This window comes from Cervus canadensis, chromosome 10, assembly GCF_019320065.1.
Source record: "Cervus canadensis isolate Bull #8, Minnesota chromosome 10, ASM1932006v1, whole genome shotgun sequence".
Lineage (NCBI taxonomy): Eukaryota > Metazoa > Chordata > Mammalia > Artiodactyla > Cervidae > Cervus > Cervus canadensis.
Window position 1 is genome coordinate 24,205,586 of NC_057395.1, and position 17,307 is coordinate 24,222,892.

Genomic DNA, 17,307 nt, shown 5'->3' on the forward strand with positions numbered 1-17,307 from the left:
GCAGAACTGGGACCTCAGCATAGGTATCTCTGGCCAGAGAGTTCATTTTCCACCTTCAATGCAGAAGGACATTGGAAAATACTGGAACTGGTATTGACTTCAATATCATTTCCTCTCTTCAAAATATCTCACCAACAAACTTATTTCTGGAGCCCTAAGTTCCACCATTGATTGATCATATCAACTCATTGATATGATACACTAATGCCCATTAAAGTAATAATAGCTATAGATGGCTCAGCAGTAATGAAACTGTCTGCAATGAATCCACCTGCAATGCAAGAGACACGAGAGACATGGGTTCAGTCCTTGGGTCTGGAAGATATCCTCTGGAGGAAAAAATGGCAACCCACTCCAGTATTTTTGCCAGAATGATCCCATGGATAGAGGAGCCTGGCAGGCTACAGTCCATGGGGTCACAAGGAGTTGGATACTGAATTTATATGTTGAACACTCAAATTTCACATAATACTGTAAATCAAATATATTTCAATAAAAGTCAAAATAAAATTTAAACAAAAGAAAGTATTCAGGGGAAGTGAAGGAGCAGGAGAACGAAGTAGTTAGCAGCGATGGTGCTGCAGCGCTTGCTGCCCTGGAGTACTTGCCGGACGATCTTCGGGTCTGCGGAGGCTGCGCTCTGGGGTTTGAAGTCAATAAAAAGAAGCTGCCACAATTTTTGTACCGCTATTTGTCAAGATGTCACTTATATGGAACTTAAAAACCTCCCGAAGTCCAAAAAAATTATGTTAATTGATGTTAGAGAGCCATGGGAAATTCATGAGTATGGAAAAATCCCTGGGTCCATCAATATACCATTGGATGATGTAGGTGAAGCTCTACAGATGAACCCAAAAGACTTCAAAGAGAAGTACAAGGAAGTAAAGCCATCCAAATCTGACAATCTAGTGTTTTCTTGTTTAGCTGGAGTGAGAAGCAAGAAGGCTGTGGTCACAGCAATATCTCTGGGCTTTAACAGTGCTCAACACTATGCTGGAGGATGGAAGGAATGGGCAACCTATGAACTTTCAGAGAAGAAACAAGGAAATTGAATTTTGGAATACAAGCTGACTGTTTCCTTGTGTAAATGCAGCCCAGAATAGTGGAATAAGCAAAAGAATAAAAATGTAGCCCTGGAAAAAAAAAAAAAGAAAGTATTCAGGAAGGGGAATAGGAACATAATTTGTCAATATCCTACATAAAGAGGAAAAAGGGCAGAGCCTTAGGTAGCAAAGTTTGGCCCTAACCCTAGGTTGACAGCTGTTGAGAGCAACATGTTGATTGAAAACACAATGAACCAAGATATGGCACTTTTGACAGTATGCTTGAAGCCAACCATCTTATCTGCACAGCTCATGAACAAGACCTCATCTTTTTGAGGATACAATGAAGTGGAAATAATGACCCACTTGTATTTGGAGACAGAACAAGAATATATTTTAAAGTCCTTTATCGAATGGAAAAAAAGAACAATTCATCAGGAAGTTATGTTCCCACCATCTACATACACATAGACAGAACAACTGCCAACCGAATTACAGGGCTGAAAAGAATTTGTGCAATCATTACATTTTTTCAAAGCTAAAAATACACTTTCCCCAGAAACAAAAATAATTGAGTAAAAACTTAAAGCAAAGAATCAGACTTTAGAGATTGTACCAGTTTCAGATGATGTCAGATTTAAAGATTTTACAGTTACAGGGAATTAATTAGAATCATTCAGTTTTATATGCAATCTGAAGCTCTTACATAATGTTTCACTCTTAAAGGGTCTTCTTGCTTGTTATTTTTAAAATTTTTCCATATTAATGTCCTTGTAGAAATTTTGATGATTTAAGAAACTACAAGAGTTCTGCATTTACAGAATTTGAGAAGCTTAATTCTTAGACAACAGATAGCATCTCTTCCTATTTAGGGCCACACCTCCTAATCAGTGAGCAATATTATTATGGGAGTTCAATTGCCTAGGAAGGAAACTTCACTTATTTCTCAGAAGACAGAGTCAGAAATTCCTTTTCTTTCATAGAAGCCTGATCAGTCATGCTGCAACAGGTATCAGTTCAGTTCAGTCACTCAGTCGTGTCCGACTTTTTGCAACCCCATGGACTGCAGCACACCAGGCTTCCCTCTCCATCACCAAATCCCAGAGCTTGCTCAAATTCATGTCCGTCAAGTTGGTGATGCCATCCAACCATCTCATCCTTCATCATCCCCTCCTCCTCCTGCCTTCACCAGCATCAGGGTCTTTTCCAAGGAGTCAGTTCTTTGCATCAGGTGGCCAAAGTATTGGAGCTTCAGCATCAGTCCTTCCAGTGAATATTCAGGACTGATTTCCTTTAGGACTGACTGGATCTCCTTGCAGTCCAAGGGACTCTCAAGCATCTTCTCCAATACCACAGTTCAAAAGCATCAACTCTTCGGCACTCAGCTTTCTTTGTGGTCTAATTCTCACATCTATACATGACTGCTGGAAAAACCATAGCTTTGACTAAATGGACCTTTATCAGCGAAGTAATGTCTCTGCTTTTTAATACTCTATCTAGGTTTGTCATAGCTTTTCTTCCAAGGAGCAAGCATCTTATAATTTCATGACTGCAGGTATAGCCCCATGTGATCTCCAAGAAGATAGATTGGACTATTCCCCCAACCCCAAACTCAGCTGAATCAGGAAGTTCCCCTCCAGTAAAGTGTGAGTCAGATAAGACTACAGATGCTTCATGAGTGAGAAAGAACCAGAAAATTGTAGCCAATGTCATGGAATAGCAGGGCTCACTTAACTCACAAACAGGAAACAACTTGATTTCTCTTCTTCACTCTAAGATGCTCTGATGGCTCTCCCTTCCCCACCATGATGTGGGAAGAATCTATCATTTCTTCTAGGTACCCTAGGTCCTAATAAACAAATGAATGTTAACAAATAGTCCCTAACCACGTATTAAAATTTTCCATTTGTCATCCCACCTATAGCTCGTTCCATTCCCCATAGCTCAGAGCTTATCCACATTCAAAAACCTAGAGTAGGAATATTTTTCCTCCTCCCTCAACATCCTCCCCAATCAAGAGCTGCTAGTGGTTTCTCTAAGGTTGGGATGAGAGGAATCCAAATATGTTAAGGGGACAAAAGGTCTTGGCAGAATGGTGCTGGAGAGGTAGATGTTAGTGTTCTCCATGTGTAAGAAGCTCAAGTGGCAACTCTTCACCCACATGGCTGCAGGTGGTTGTGGGGCTATGACTATGTCTCAGTCACCTATTAGCAAGCCCTGCCCGTGGAGATGCCAACCCTCGTCTTTAGAATGTGTCCTTGTCAGCTAAAAATCCAAGACCAGAAAAGTCTCATTTAATATTCTTTCATATCTTTAAAACTGCCTGGATGCTGGGGGTAGGGGGAAGGTATGGCAGTTGTCAGGTGACAGGATGCAAAGACAGCAGCCTTGCCCTTGGCATCAGACCACCTGGACCCCACCTCCGGAAGAGTCAGTGGCTGCATCAGCCTGAGCAAGTCAGAATAATTAACTTATCTTGGCCTCAGTTTCTTCCTCTATATTCTGCATTTGGTTGGATAAGGAGATCTCAAAGTCCTTTCCCATATCTAGTATATTACCTTCCTATGGAATTGCTGCTGCAAATACTATATAGCCCCCAAATATCAGAAATTTTCCAACACATACAAGAGATTTCCACAGAGTATCTCTTTCTCTAGCATGTCAGAACCCTTGTCCAGGTGAATGTAGGCCACAAACCCACCCAATCCTGGAATCCAGATTTCTTGCTGTTGTCTGAAACCTGTCTACCTACCCCATTTTGCCTCACCTTCATGAACATCTTTAATCGTCAGTATTCTCTTTGCCCATGCTCTGCCATATTTACATAGCTTTCTACATGACACTCTTTTTTAAAGCATGTTTAAAAACTATCCAACTGGATTCAGAAAATAAAAATCTCCTGTGGATTCAGGCTGTCAGAAAACATAAAACTTTGCAATGCTCAGACCCCAGGGTTTTCTGACCTGAAACTGTCGATCAATCCATTTCCCTCTGCCTTTGTCCAATTCTACCTTTATCCTACTGTAATTCATTAATTATCAAAATAGGAGAAACTGACAATAGGAGAAACTAATGCTCATTCTTTTTAATTACTTATCTGAAGAGTTTCATATAAGAAGCCAAGAACTCAAAAAAAAAGAAAATGAAAACAGATACTCTTAAATGGCATTAAGATAGTGCTAGGTAAAAACAACCCTTGAGAGACAAGATTCTCACTGTTAGGATTTTTGATTAAATCAGACTATATGTAATGCAGCCAGCTGGGTACGTATCATCCTGGGAGGACACCTATTGCTAAATCTCAATAATCCTAAGTAATGAACTAGATATCAGAAAATATACTGGAGATATTACCTAGCCACATAAATTCAGACTATATTTTATACAAACTAAAAACAAATGTACCAGGCTATTTTCAAAATATCTGCTGTAGGCAATAGAAACTACCCCAAGCCATTAAATTAGGAGTCATGACCCACCTGCATCACACTGAGTAATTTATTTAACTTCTCTGCCATCTTTTTCCAGTTTTCCCAACAGTTCATCCAGTTTATCCAATAGGTCCAGTGTTGGTTGGTCCCTGTTGAAGTGCTGCAGCACATTTGTCAAAATCAATTGACCATGTTAAGTGTAGGGCTAATTTCTAAACTTTATTCTATTCCATCGTCTATAGGATGCCATTTTTATGTCTTTATTGCCATAATTTTAAGTCTTGGAATCAAGTAGTGTAAGTCTTCCGTTTTATTATTTTGCAATATTGTTTTGACTATTCTAGGTCCTTTGCATTTCCATGAAAATTTAGAATCAGCTTGTCAATTTTGCCCATCAAATGCTGTATTTTGAATAAGTGGCATCTCTAGATGAAATTGGGGAGAATTGATGCCTCAACATATATTGAGTTTTCCAATTCATGAACAGCAGTATTTCATGGTTTTCAGTGAAGTAAACTTGCACATCTTTTGTTAAATTTATCCCTAAGAATTTTAAGATTCATGATATTGCAAATGATTTAAAAAATTTTTTCCATGTATTTGTTATTATTTATAGAAATATGTTTGGTTTTTATGTATTGACCTTGTTTTCTGAGAATTTGTTCATTCTAGTTGTTCTTTTCCATCTTCCTGAGGGTTTTTGTTGTATGTAAACGTCATTTGCAAATAAAGGTAGTTTCATTTCTTCTTTTCTAATATTTATGCCTTTTATTTCTTTTTCTTAATTTATTGGACTATAATCTTCAAAACAACATAAAATAGAAGTGGTGACAGCAAGCATCCGTGTCCCATTCTAGATCTTAGAAGAAAGTATTCAAGTTTCCCTTTTAAGTTTTCGGTGGATGCCCTTTTCCAGATTGATAACATCTCTTTGTATTTCTACTTTGCTGAAAGTTTTTAATTTTAAATAGGCATCGGATTCTTTCAAATGCCTTTTCTAAACCTATTTGAAATCATATGATTTTTTTCTTTATTCTGCTAATTTTTGGTTTTGATGCATATTGGTTTTTCCAGGGTGGACATAACAAAGTGCCATGGACTAGCTGGCTTAAGCAACAGAAATTTATTTCCTCAAGCTCTGGAGACTTCACGGCCCAGATCAAGGTGTCAGCCCAGTAGGTGTGGTTTCTTCTGAAGTTCACGAGGTAAGGATCTGCTCCAGGCTTCTCTTCTTGGCTTATAGATGGTCATCTTCTTCCTGTGTCATGACAAGCTCTTCCCTCTGTGTGTGTCTGTGTCCAAATTTTATCTTCTTACCAGGACCCCAGTCATACTGGATTAGGGTCCCCCTAATGACTGCATTGTAATCTAATTCCCTCTTTAAAGACACTACTTCCAAACAGAGTTACACCCTGAGGTCCTGGGTATTAGAATGTTAGAACTACAATGTATGATTTTGGCAGGGAGACACAACCAGCTCCTAGACATGATGCATTATCCTTTTGTATGTTGCTGAATTCTATTCACTAATATTTTGTTAAAGATTTTTGTATCTGTATCCATAAGAAATACTAGCCGGTAATTTTAGTTTCTTGATGTCTTCCTTAGATGATCAGTCTTCTTTCAACTCAAAAAAGTTAATGATAAAACAGTGCTGAGAAGAACAGAGCTAGAGAACACTCAATTTCTATAAGATAAGCACCAAGACAGGTTTAATATGCAAAATGGCATGACCAGGTCAGCTGCACTATTGCACATGGAACTACCATGTTTTCCTCAGTAAACTGTTATTAATAATGACTGTGTGGCAGGATCTGGGATTCAAAAGCAAATTAGGCAAATTCTTCACCCTCAACGTGCTTACAACAAGACACGGAGAAAACTATAGATTCAAAACAGCATCTAATCAAAATTGTGAAGTCGAACACACATTTGAGAACCAGTGCCGACTGTACAAATGTGAGAATAACTATTCTAATATGATCCTAACTGAGAAAATAGAAATGGAGGAGAAATCCTGAGGCTCCAAAAGTAAGAATCGAATGAGACAGACTCAATGATGACACAGAAGTAGAAACTTTGCCGCCTTGCATGTCCGTGATTACACACTTCATGTCCAAGCACTTCCCCATCTGAATGTCTCCCCATCTCCATATCCAAATCCAACCATTCTCCAGGCTATCCTTCCTTCTTTTCAAAAAAATTTTTTTGTTTTTTTAAGATTTTTTTTCATGTGGAACATTTTTAAAGTCTTTATTGAATTTGTTACAGTACTGTGTCTGTTTTATGTTTTGGTTTTTTGGCCCTGAGGCATATGGGACCTTAGCTCTCCAACCAGGGCTTAAACCTGTATCTCCTGCATTGGAAGGTGAAGTCTTACCCACTGGACCATCAGGGAAGCCCTTATCCCTCCTTCTTTATGAAGGCTCCCCTACAGTCCTCAAGAGGATGTAACTCTTACACTTCTCACACCCTACCTTTTATTGTGTACATGTGACTTCACCATTATTGGAAATACTAAATTCTTTTAAGGGAGAAAAACCTCCATCAAGTTTATCTATGTGTCTCTCAGCATCCAGGACATAGTCCTACATTTGGGCACAATTCACCCACTCTTGTGTTCTATCAAGTCAACAGTTTCCATGTCATTAGAAGTCCCATAGTCTCAGTATGAGACAACCTAAACGTGACAGCAAAGATACATGAATCATTTCTCTTCAAATTTCAAAATCTCTTTTTGAATAGACTACAGAGCCTACATCAAAGACGTTCAATGAAATTGCCAGTTGTGGCAAAAACACATTTGCAAAACTACATTTTTCATAATTTTTAATATATTCTAATGTTTGCTTGTGACATATAGATATAAGTCAATATTTTATTATGGTCATAACTACCTGCCTTTTGAATTATGAGTTTTCAGCACTAGATAGTCAAATTGGTTGGAGTTAACAGTGCTTCAAAGTCCTGTGCAGTCCTGAACCTCAGTAAGGGAGCAGGATACTGGTAATGCAAACCACCCTCCAGGAAATCACTGCATAATTCATGGCATCTGTCTGCCAAGTGTGAGAGGGCAGGAATGGGAATCTGCCATCCTATGAGATGGGCATCTGGTTTACTGTGTCTTCTTTGAAGTGTGATTACTTGGAGAACACAGCTGAAGAAAACTCAAAGTAATTCTGTTTTGAAACAGAGTCTTAGTCAGGTAACTTGATTTGGTATCGAGAGTCATTATCCAGAGACTGGTTTCCCAAATGACCTTTCTCTGTCCACTAGATTATGATGCTTCAAGTGACTGACTTAATATGCCACAGTGTCTGTCTTGCCTGCTGTAGACTCCTGTGGTCTAGGTGGTGGCTGCATCTTCTAAATGTCTGTAATCTCCAGCCAGGAAGATTCGGAGCTACCATGGCCTAATCTGTGTGAACAACTGTAGTAAGAATTATAGAACATCTGGTTCTCCTATCAGCCTCCTCACTAACCAGCTGTCTCACCTTGGGACAAACATTTAAACTCTCTATTAAATAGATTTCCTTTCTAGAGGAATTCCCACACTATAAACACCTTCTAGAGAGGTATAGGGGCATTTACAGTGTACTATTCTTGCCAGATATATTTGATCAGAGATGGCTTCTCATGTAATTTTGCCTGAGATGATACCAATGCCTTAGGATACTGGTTTCAGTTCAGTTCAATTCAGTTCAGTCACTCAGGCATGTCCGACTCTTTGTGACCCCATAGACCGCAGCATGCCAGCTTCCCTGTCCATCACCAACTCCCAGGGCTTGCTCAAACTCATGTCCATCTAGTCAGTGATGCCATCCAACCATCTCATCCTCTGTCGTCCCCTTCTCCTCCTGCCTTCAGTCTTTCCCAGCATCAGGGTCTTTTCCAATGAGTCAGTTCTTCACATCAGGCGGCCAAAGTATTTGAGCTTCAGCTTCAGCATCAGTCCTTCCAATGAATATTCAGGACTGATTTCCTTCAGGATTGACTGGTTTGATCTCCTTGGAGTCCAAGGGACTCTCAAGAGTCTTCTCCAATACCACAGTTTAAAAGCATCAGTTCTTCAGCACTCAGCTTTCTTTATGGTCCAACTCTCACATCCATACATGACTACTGGAAAAACCATAGCTTTGACAAGATGGACCTTTGTCAGCAAAGTAATGTCTCTTCTTTTTAATATACTATCTAGGTTTGTCATAGCTTTTCTTCCAAGGAGCAAGCATCTTTTAATTTCATGGCTGCAGTCACCATCTGCAGTGATTTTGGAGCCCAAAAAAATAAAGTCTCTCACTGTTTCCATTGTTTCCTCATTTATTTGCCATGAAGTGATGGGACTGGACACCATGATCTTAGGATACTGGTTTGGGAAACAACAACCTAGCCAGATGCCACACACAACAGGCCTAACTCATAGGTTCTATACGTAAGTCATGATATTAGTATTCACCAAGCAAGACGGTGATGCTGGGAAAGACTGAGGGCAGGAGGAGAAGGGGTCAACAGAGGATGAGATGGTTGGATGGCATCAGCGACTCAATGGACATGAATTTGAGCAAACTCCAGGAGATAGTGAAGGACAGGGAAGTCTGATGTGCTGCAGTTTATGGGGTCACAAAGAGTGAGACATACCTGAGTGACTGAACTGAACTGAAGCAAGATTGGGTGATAAAGTGCTCAGCCATCACAACTTCAAGAGCCAGCCTACTGATCCTTTGGTTTGTAGAGCACATAAGGGATTCTGTGAATGCCAACCTTCTAGATGCATAAGGAACTGGGATCACCATGAGTAAGAGTGAGCAGATGAAAGAATAGGATTGTGTTAAGTCTTATTTCCATGCCCATTGTTGTAGAAGGCAATCAAAGAAAAGACCCTGCCAGGATTGAGACAAGTAAAATTTTCTGTCCTCCTTGGGCAAGCTCTATATAGGATGAAGCCCAAGGCCAGACCTCTTTGGAGAGACAGAAGGACACGCTGGATGGAACAAGGACATCAGGTTCACACAGAGCTGGGAAGAGGAGGGCTCTATCACGTGGTCCAGCTGGATGATGACAGCATGCTTGTGTGTAAGGGCAGGACTCATGGGGCAAGGGTCGCCCAAGGAGCAAGGCCTAAAGGATTCATATTCGCATAGCAGGAGGAGAGAGCTGAGGGAGGAGAGGTTGACAGATGATCAGGGCCAATGAAGACTGGACTTCATCCAAAAGACAATAGATTTCAGCAGAGAGAAAAGATACAAGTAAAATGTGATTAGGGAAAGAAATGACTAGCTTCTCCGTGAGAAAATCCGATGCAGGGGAAAAGGGGGTGCCACAAGTCCAGAACCGTGTCCGGTTTTCTGGATTAGGCAATTGGGTGTATAAAGCAAAGACAAGAAGACAGAAGGAGAAAAAAAAAAAAAAAAGAATCCACGAAGCAAAGTTGTGGTCAAAGTCTAACACAGCTCTCAGATTCCAAAGCAGCAGCTGCCCACGGCAGTAGCCACAGAAAGAATGACAAAGAAACAAACACGTCTTTTGCAGCTTTATGGACACACCAGCAGCTCATCAATGACTTTAAATAGGAAGAAAAATTGCTCACCAACAGTGCTGCATTGAGTGTTCTTCAAACAAAATCATTTGTATAATGGGGTGAGGTTGGAATCCTTCTAAAAGACTCTGGCCTAGCCAGGCCAGGCATGTAGAAAATATTTGAGGTGTTACAGGATGTTTTAAAAGTCAGCTGTCTGCTTTGCCTTCTCCACACAAGAAATTCAATGAGCCTGGCAAAGTTCAGCTTCACAGGCTGGAGTTCTGAAAGACCCACAAGGTGGAAGTCACTGAAGGTAAAAGAAAATTTCAGGCAGTGATTGTTAGGTTTTGTAATAAATAGTCCAGTGAAGGACACTGAGACCTTCAATTTAGCACACTGTGGTGGAACTGGCAGTGACTACAATTTCTACAGAGTGCTATTGGCTTTAACAAAAAATAGTTTCTTAAAGCCTGCACTTAATGTCTGTAAGTGGCTATTTAAACAGTGCCGTATTTAAGAGCCTTTGCCCCTCCTATGCAGAATCCTGGGTTGTGTGTTTCAGGGAGGGAGCCCCACCCATGGAAAGTTAGAAAGAAAGAAAGCTGGCTCACTTCCTCCCACTTTGACTGTTTTGGGACAAAATGGCATCAGGCTAGATAGACCTGTTGTAGTCTTATTCAGAAGCCCTAAACAATTTCTTAAACGTATGGTTTCTTTCTTTCCCTTTGCCCATACGTCTACTGTGTGTTTTGACTTTTGATTCCTTGAGGTTCTGTTATGTTTCTTGTTTCTCTCACTCAGGGACCTAAGATGCCATCAGGATGTTTTAAACTGGTGGGCTCCTTTTCTCACCATTCCTTAACATCAAGCCGCTGGGGCATCACTCCCGAACTGGTTCTGTGTGCTTCCCCCTTCTCCGAATCTGCCAACCAAATGGCCTCCAGCTACAGTCACATCACATCACACAAAAGTTAACAGAACGAAGTTGAGTCAATCCCAAGTCAGAACAACTTCAGTGGAGACATGTGGATGTATTTACCGAGCATTCACCAGACATCACGTTGCATTGAAGGAAAGGTTCCTTCTGTATCATGGTTAGCAAAGTTATGGGAAAATGGACTTATATATTACATTCCTTTTTGGAAAACTAAGTGAGACAGCCTAATTGAAATGCAATATTTAATAGAAATATTTACAGCTTCGTACAGGAACTTTCAACCAATGCTCTTAGAGATTTCTCTCCCTTATTACACACCTCCATGAAAGTTGTCTCTAATGCATCTGATAATCAGACACACACACATACACACATACTTCTAACTGTAGGACATGAGGACACAGAGTTATTCCTAAAGCCTCAGCAGTAAACCCCAATGAAACAACCAACACTTTATTTCTAATTCTCTGAAAAACATAAAGCTGGCAATAAATCTATAAGCAAAAGCCAGATCTACATTAGCAAACTGAAGCAGAGAAATAAAGCAATTATTTAAATAATTTATCATGAGCCTGGGGTAGGTAGCTGAATTACTTAAATGAATATTTCAGGGAGAAAATGCATTTTTGTTTAAAAAGAAAAAAAAAAGGGTTTTGAAGACTCTCTCTTGGCTCATTGCACATAGAACAGGAAAATCATTACAATGATGAAGTCTGTGTGTACATGGAAGTACCCCTGCTGGAACTTTGCTTTGAAAATGTTCAAAATGTTACTGTGATTTAGAATTTCAGGCATTTGGCTAAATAAATAAATAAAAACCTGGGCGTACCAAACACCTGGGATTCGGTTCTTTCCTCCATCCTTTCCTGGGTCCTACAATGTAAAGGCTCAAGAGCCTTCCAGGTGTAATTTCCTTGCCTGTACTCATCCCTAGGTGAGTCCAAACTCAATGTTTGGTCTCTAGGGGAGTCCAAAGTTAAATACTTACCTTCACTGCAGGAGACAGAAGCGAATTTGAGTTTCTCAAGATGAGATACTTCACTTCCTTCAGTGCTCAGCCCATCTCAGAAGGCAGGTTTTTTTGCTCTGACTTGGCCTCACTCAGTTCCTCTATTCCAGCCACATAAGAGCCTTGGGTCAGGACCTTTGAACTGGCTGGGAGGATGCAGGGCAGGGTACCAGGCTCTCTTGCCAAGCTGGGGGATTTTAGAGCCTTGCCACAAAAATGTAGCTCATAGACCAGCAGCAGCAGCCACACCTGGATGCTTGTTAGGAAAGAGGAGACTCAGGCCCCACCTACACCTGCCAATTCAGAATCTGAACCAGCCCCCAGGACATTGATCTTGAGGACATTGTGGGACTGGGAGAGGAAGGGGGAGATGTTGAGTAAACTGGCAAAGGTGGAAGAAAAAGGAAAAAAGGATCATAGAGGGCTGCCGAGTACAGAACTCAGAGGTCTGAAAAAAAGCAAAAGGACTATGACCAAACCAGGTCGTTGAATCACGAGCCCAGAGCCTGCTGACTGTTACTGCAAGCTGACGGTGAGCCCTCAGGACTGCAGGGGTGAATTATGGCCACAAAGTGCTCAGAGGCCTGGCTATAAATCCTCCCCTGCATCCTTGTGAACCGTGTCCTTCCCTGGAGGCAGGTAATGTACATAGAAGATGTCCAGTCCCTTGGTCTTTATTAGAAGCTGGGGGATGTGGGCTGGGAGTGATGTGAGTATAGACAAGAATGCCCAGTTTATACTCTTTCTCACCTGAGTTGAACATGATGTAAACATGCTGTTTCCATGGTAGGGACTGTGTTAGCTTCTATTCGAACGTATTATAGCTGCCATTAATTTGATTATTTTATTGACTTGTTTTTCAGAGCTTTGCATCCTGAGGCTTTTCTTTTCTTTTTTTTTTAGGAGAAAGCTCACTTGAAGATGAATGTACAGATTCCACACGTGGCTGAAACCAATTTCCTCTTTATTTGTTCTCAGAAAAGATGGAAAGCAGCTGGCAGGCTTCTTCCACATGTCCTTAAAGAGCACAACTGAGTCCTAAGAATTCTCTTGCTTCTGAAACCCAGCAGGACTCTGTGAGGCTTCTGGGCACGGAAGCCTTTCTGCGCCCTCCCCACCCCCTGTTTCTTGTCTGTACAGAATAGGCTTCAGCCTCCATGACCTTCCCTGAGTTTCAAAGGACAGGCTCAAACAGTAGCTAATCAAGGAAGGGAAGGGATTTGGAGATAAGGGAGGAGTAGCCAAGAAACAATAGTGCTGCTCCTTGGGACAGGAGCCTGGTTCTGCCTCAAGAGATAGCAATATCTTGAGCTCTTCTGCAGAACTAGAAAAATAACAACAACAAAAAAAATAGAATCCATAACAAATGGAAGATGTTAACTCCTTGATGGAGCATTCTTCATTCCAGAGAGAAGGTTACAGTTTGATAACCTCCTGAGCCACAGACACTCATCAGGAGACCACCTGAGGCCAGATTAGAGGGGTGCAGACCCTGCACAAACCCTGATCCTTATCAGCAGGCCCGTCCTTGAACCACTGCTGTAAACTCCTCACCAAATCCCTTTGGGTTGGAACACACAGTTTTGAGGCATTAGCCCCTCTGCCCAGCGAAGCGATAAAGCTATTCTCTACTTCACTCAAAACTCTACCTCCAGGATTCCAATTGGCACCGGTGCACAGAGGCTGAGTTTTCAGCATCATTTTCAGGCTAAAGAACCCCAGGCCTAATCCCCTTGTCAGTAACATCAATAAGACCATTTACTGCTACCAGCTATGTGTGAAGCGTGATGCTGTTGTCTCCTAATTTCATAATAGACCCAAGTTCCCGCTGAGTTCTAGTCTCTGCTTCAAAAGCGCAGCCATTTAACTTCTCTTTTCCTGACCAGACTACCTGCCTTGGCTGCAAACCAGGGTTGTAATAAGTATCAGATGAGGACACCCCGTGGGAGGGAGCAGTTCATCATGTAAAGGTTCACTGCTCCTGTGGAGCTTCTGTTTCTGCCTGGAACTTCTTCCATAAAAATTCCCACGCGGGATTCAGAGGCAGCTGGTACACTGACTAATGCGTGCCTGCTGGGCTACCACTATCAGTAACTACCTCTCTGTGCAAACAAGGCAGCCCTCCCACATCAGACAACTTTCCCTCCCAAAAAGCATTATGCTCTCCTGCTCATAATTAAACTTGTCAAACTTGAACTCCAACACTGCCCTTCACACTATTAGCCACACTCGCCCCCACTGGAGCCATCAGCGGGTCCTCCCCAGAGCACTTCTGGGTCACAGTCGCCTAAACACCATCAGTTACTTCCTTCAGCTAGCAAGGGCAAGGGAGGTTAATTTATTTGAACATCAGATGTCCCGGAGAAGTCTAACTGCACTTTAACATGTCTAATCCATACTTCAAATGCTGTAGAATGAGATTCGGGATTCCAAATAACCAATCTGGGGATGTAAAACTCAGATTCAACATTCGCTGTTGTTCAGTTACTAAGTCATGTCCAACTTTTTGTGACCCTATAGACTGCAGCACACCAGGCCTCCCTGTCCCTCACCATCTTCTGGAGTTCACCCAAGTTCATGTCCACTGAGTCAGTAATGCTATCCAACCATCTCTTCCTCTGTTGCCCCTTTCTCCTCTAGCCTTCAATCTTTCTCAGCATCAGGATCTTTTCCAATGAATCAGTTCTTCGCATCAGGTGGCCAAAGTATTGGAGTTTCAGCTTTAGCATCAGTCCTTCCAGTGCATATTCAGGGTTGATTTGCTTTAGGATTGACTGCTTTGATCTCCTTGCAGTCCAAGGGACCCTCAAGAGTTCTCCAGTACCACAATTTGAAAGTACTGTCTATGTTTGTCATAGCTTTCCTTTCAAGAAGCAAGCATCTTCTAACTTCATTCAACATAATGCTTATTCACCAATGCAGATACAACATCCCATAATGTTTATTAAATAGCATCTTTCTCTCCACTGAATCCTGTGGCAGACATTTCATCTGTATTGGATACTTCATCATTACAAGTAGCCTTATAAGATAAAGAGTATTACCCCATCTCTACAGGTAAGGAAACAGAGGCTCAGGGATGCTAAATGTCTTGTCCAGAGTCATGCTGCTACTTGGAAAAACTGATGTTCAAGTCCAGGAATCCCAATTCACATCCAGACGGCTGCCCACAATGCCACACTTGCCATCAAGAGTCATGTGGAAGAAACATTCACAGCACTCTTCATGGAAAGCCTTACCTTTTTTTACATCTGGGAGCTTTTTAGAAGTATCTTGAGATGCTTAAAAAGGAATGTCACTTGCTTGATTTAGCTGAATATCTATTTTCCTGTCACTACTTACCTCATAAGGGTGCAAAACACATGAAGTCCCGACTGCAATGCTTTATAGTGTTCATCTAAAATGACTAAGAGTTATTTCATATTTGGCAGAGATTAGTACATTCTGTCAGCCTGAAAGAATTTTTGGCCAACAGGTTTTATTTGGATCCACAGTTGTTAACTATTAGAGATGTCTGAAGAAACACTCAGATCCGGCTGGTTGAAATATTTAACTAATGGCCAGAGTCGACTGAAATTGAGAATCTCTAGTTCTATCATGCCACTGGCAACCAAAAGCAAAGAATTTTCCTCTCACCATTCAGGACATAGATTTTGGGAAACAGATTAAATCTTTCTGTTCTAAGGTGTGCTAAGTGGATGATTCCATTTTGCAGATTTAGACTTTCCATCCTGTTGAAGGATTTATCATTTATGAGAAAAAGCCCAATGAGTTGTATTACTTACAAATTTCATTTAACTTCTGGCAACAAAGATCAAAAAGACAATGATTTCTTTTCTTATTTTCATGAAAGAAATCTGGAGGCAGGCAGTTTAGGGCTTGTGTGGCAGTTCTACCATGTCATCAACAGCCCAGGGTCCTTCTATCTTTCCATCAACCATTCCAATGGCTTCCACCGTCAACGTGGTTTCTTGGTCCTTGCTAGCTGCTGGGGCTCCAGCCAGTGTTTCTATATTCCAAGGAAGTAGGAGGAAGGAAGAAGGGCAAAAGAGGACCTAAGAGCTGTCTGTTGCCTCCTTACAAAGCCTTCTCAGACTTACACAAAGCTTCCTATCTTCAAGGGAGGCCAAGTTTCTTTCTTCTTGTTCTTAGCCAATAAAAACTGAGCTTTCTTACTAAAGAGAAAAAGAGTGAATGGGTATTGAATAGTTAACTAAGTGTCTCTTGCAGTTACCAGAGATAAAAGACTCCCTGTTCATTTGGAACCTTCTTTGGGTGGATTCCAACCATGGATTCATAAGCTTTTAGAAAGATCAGCTAGCCCAACACCTGCCTTTTAAAGTTTAAGAAATGGAGGGCCAGAAAAGTCACTGGACCTGGTGAAGACAGTAAAAGCAGTATGCATTAGAGCTTGGACTAGAAATGAGGCCAGAGATTAGGGTGCCAGAGGTCAGGTACATGGTGAGGGCTCTCTTCCCGAACTTCCTTAATGGTCATTCCTTGTTGTAGTATAGGTACAAGGAAAGAGAAATCTTCCTATTTTTATAAATGCATTAATCCCATTTTAGGGGCTCCATCTTCATGACCTTATTTAACTTTAATCACCTCCCACAGGTCCCACCTCAAAATTCCATCACATGGGGGATTAGGGTTTCGACATACAAATTAGGGGTAGGGGAACTGGACACAAATATTCGGTCCATAGCACCCACTCACCACTAACTGCTCCAGGCCAAGGCAGCCCCCTGGGGTTGAGGGCTGGCAGATGGTGTGGAAGGACACTCTAGAAGCCATGCCCCCTGAAATAAGATTGGTTACAAAGAGAAGGGGCAGGGCTGAGCATGCTCAGTGCCTTCCCCCGGGAGAGGACTCTTTTCTCTGCCCCCTGCAGGTACAAGAGGAAGCAAAGCAAGGAATGACCAGAGATTGTCATCTAACAGGCTACTCCAAACGGAGCGTCCTCCACATGAGACTAGAGAAGAAGATCCTCCCCCTCAATGCCTGTGTTTATCTGTATCCTTCATGCTTCCTTCATGGTGTTCTACACAGCTACCCAAGGGCACCCTCCCTGACTTACTGTGAGACCCACCATGCTGTTGAGTGTGAAAGAGTCTGGAAAGTAAGACCCCGAAAGGTTAGGAGACTTGTTCCACGTCACACAGCAAGTTGGGGGCCAGCCCACTTTTGGAGTTTTCTCTACTTTTGGCTGCCTGTCTGACAAAGCAACTGTACACCACCCGGCTAGAGACCTCCTGGAGCACTGGAAGAGCTCGCAAGATGTTGCTGGATTTAGATGGCTGCCCTTGCAGTAAACAAAAGTCTCTGAGGAGACTGTCTCAGGACAGGATACTTTGTGACAATGGCTAGTGAGT

At 41.7% G+C, this 17,307-nt stretch overlaps 1 protein-coding gene across 1 annotated transcript; it reads left to right on the forward strand.

Annotated features, from left to right (window-relative positions):
* Window positions 1-540: 540 nt before the first annotated feature.
* LOC122448290 (thiosulfate sulfurtransferase/rhodanese-like domain-containing protein 3) lies at window positions 541-1,150 on the forward strand. Its single transcript, XM_043479502.1, has one exon. It carries the CDS (start codon window positions 573-575, stop codon window positions 1,050-1,052), a length of 480 nt encoding a protein of 159 aa, XP_043335437.1. The 5' UTR covers window positions 541-572; the 3' UTR covers window positions 1,053-1,150.
* The last annotated feature ends 16,157 nt before the right edge of the window (window positions 1,151-17,307 follow it).

Bases quoted from the DNA above. Each gene is read 5' to 3' on its own strand.
- LOC122448290 (XM_043479502.1), top strand. From the start codon at position 573: ATGGTGCTGCAGCGCTTGCTGCCCTGGAGTACTTGCCGGACGATCTTC.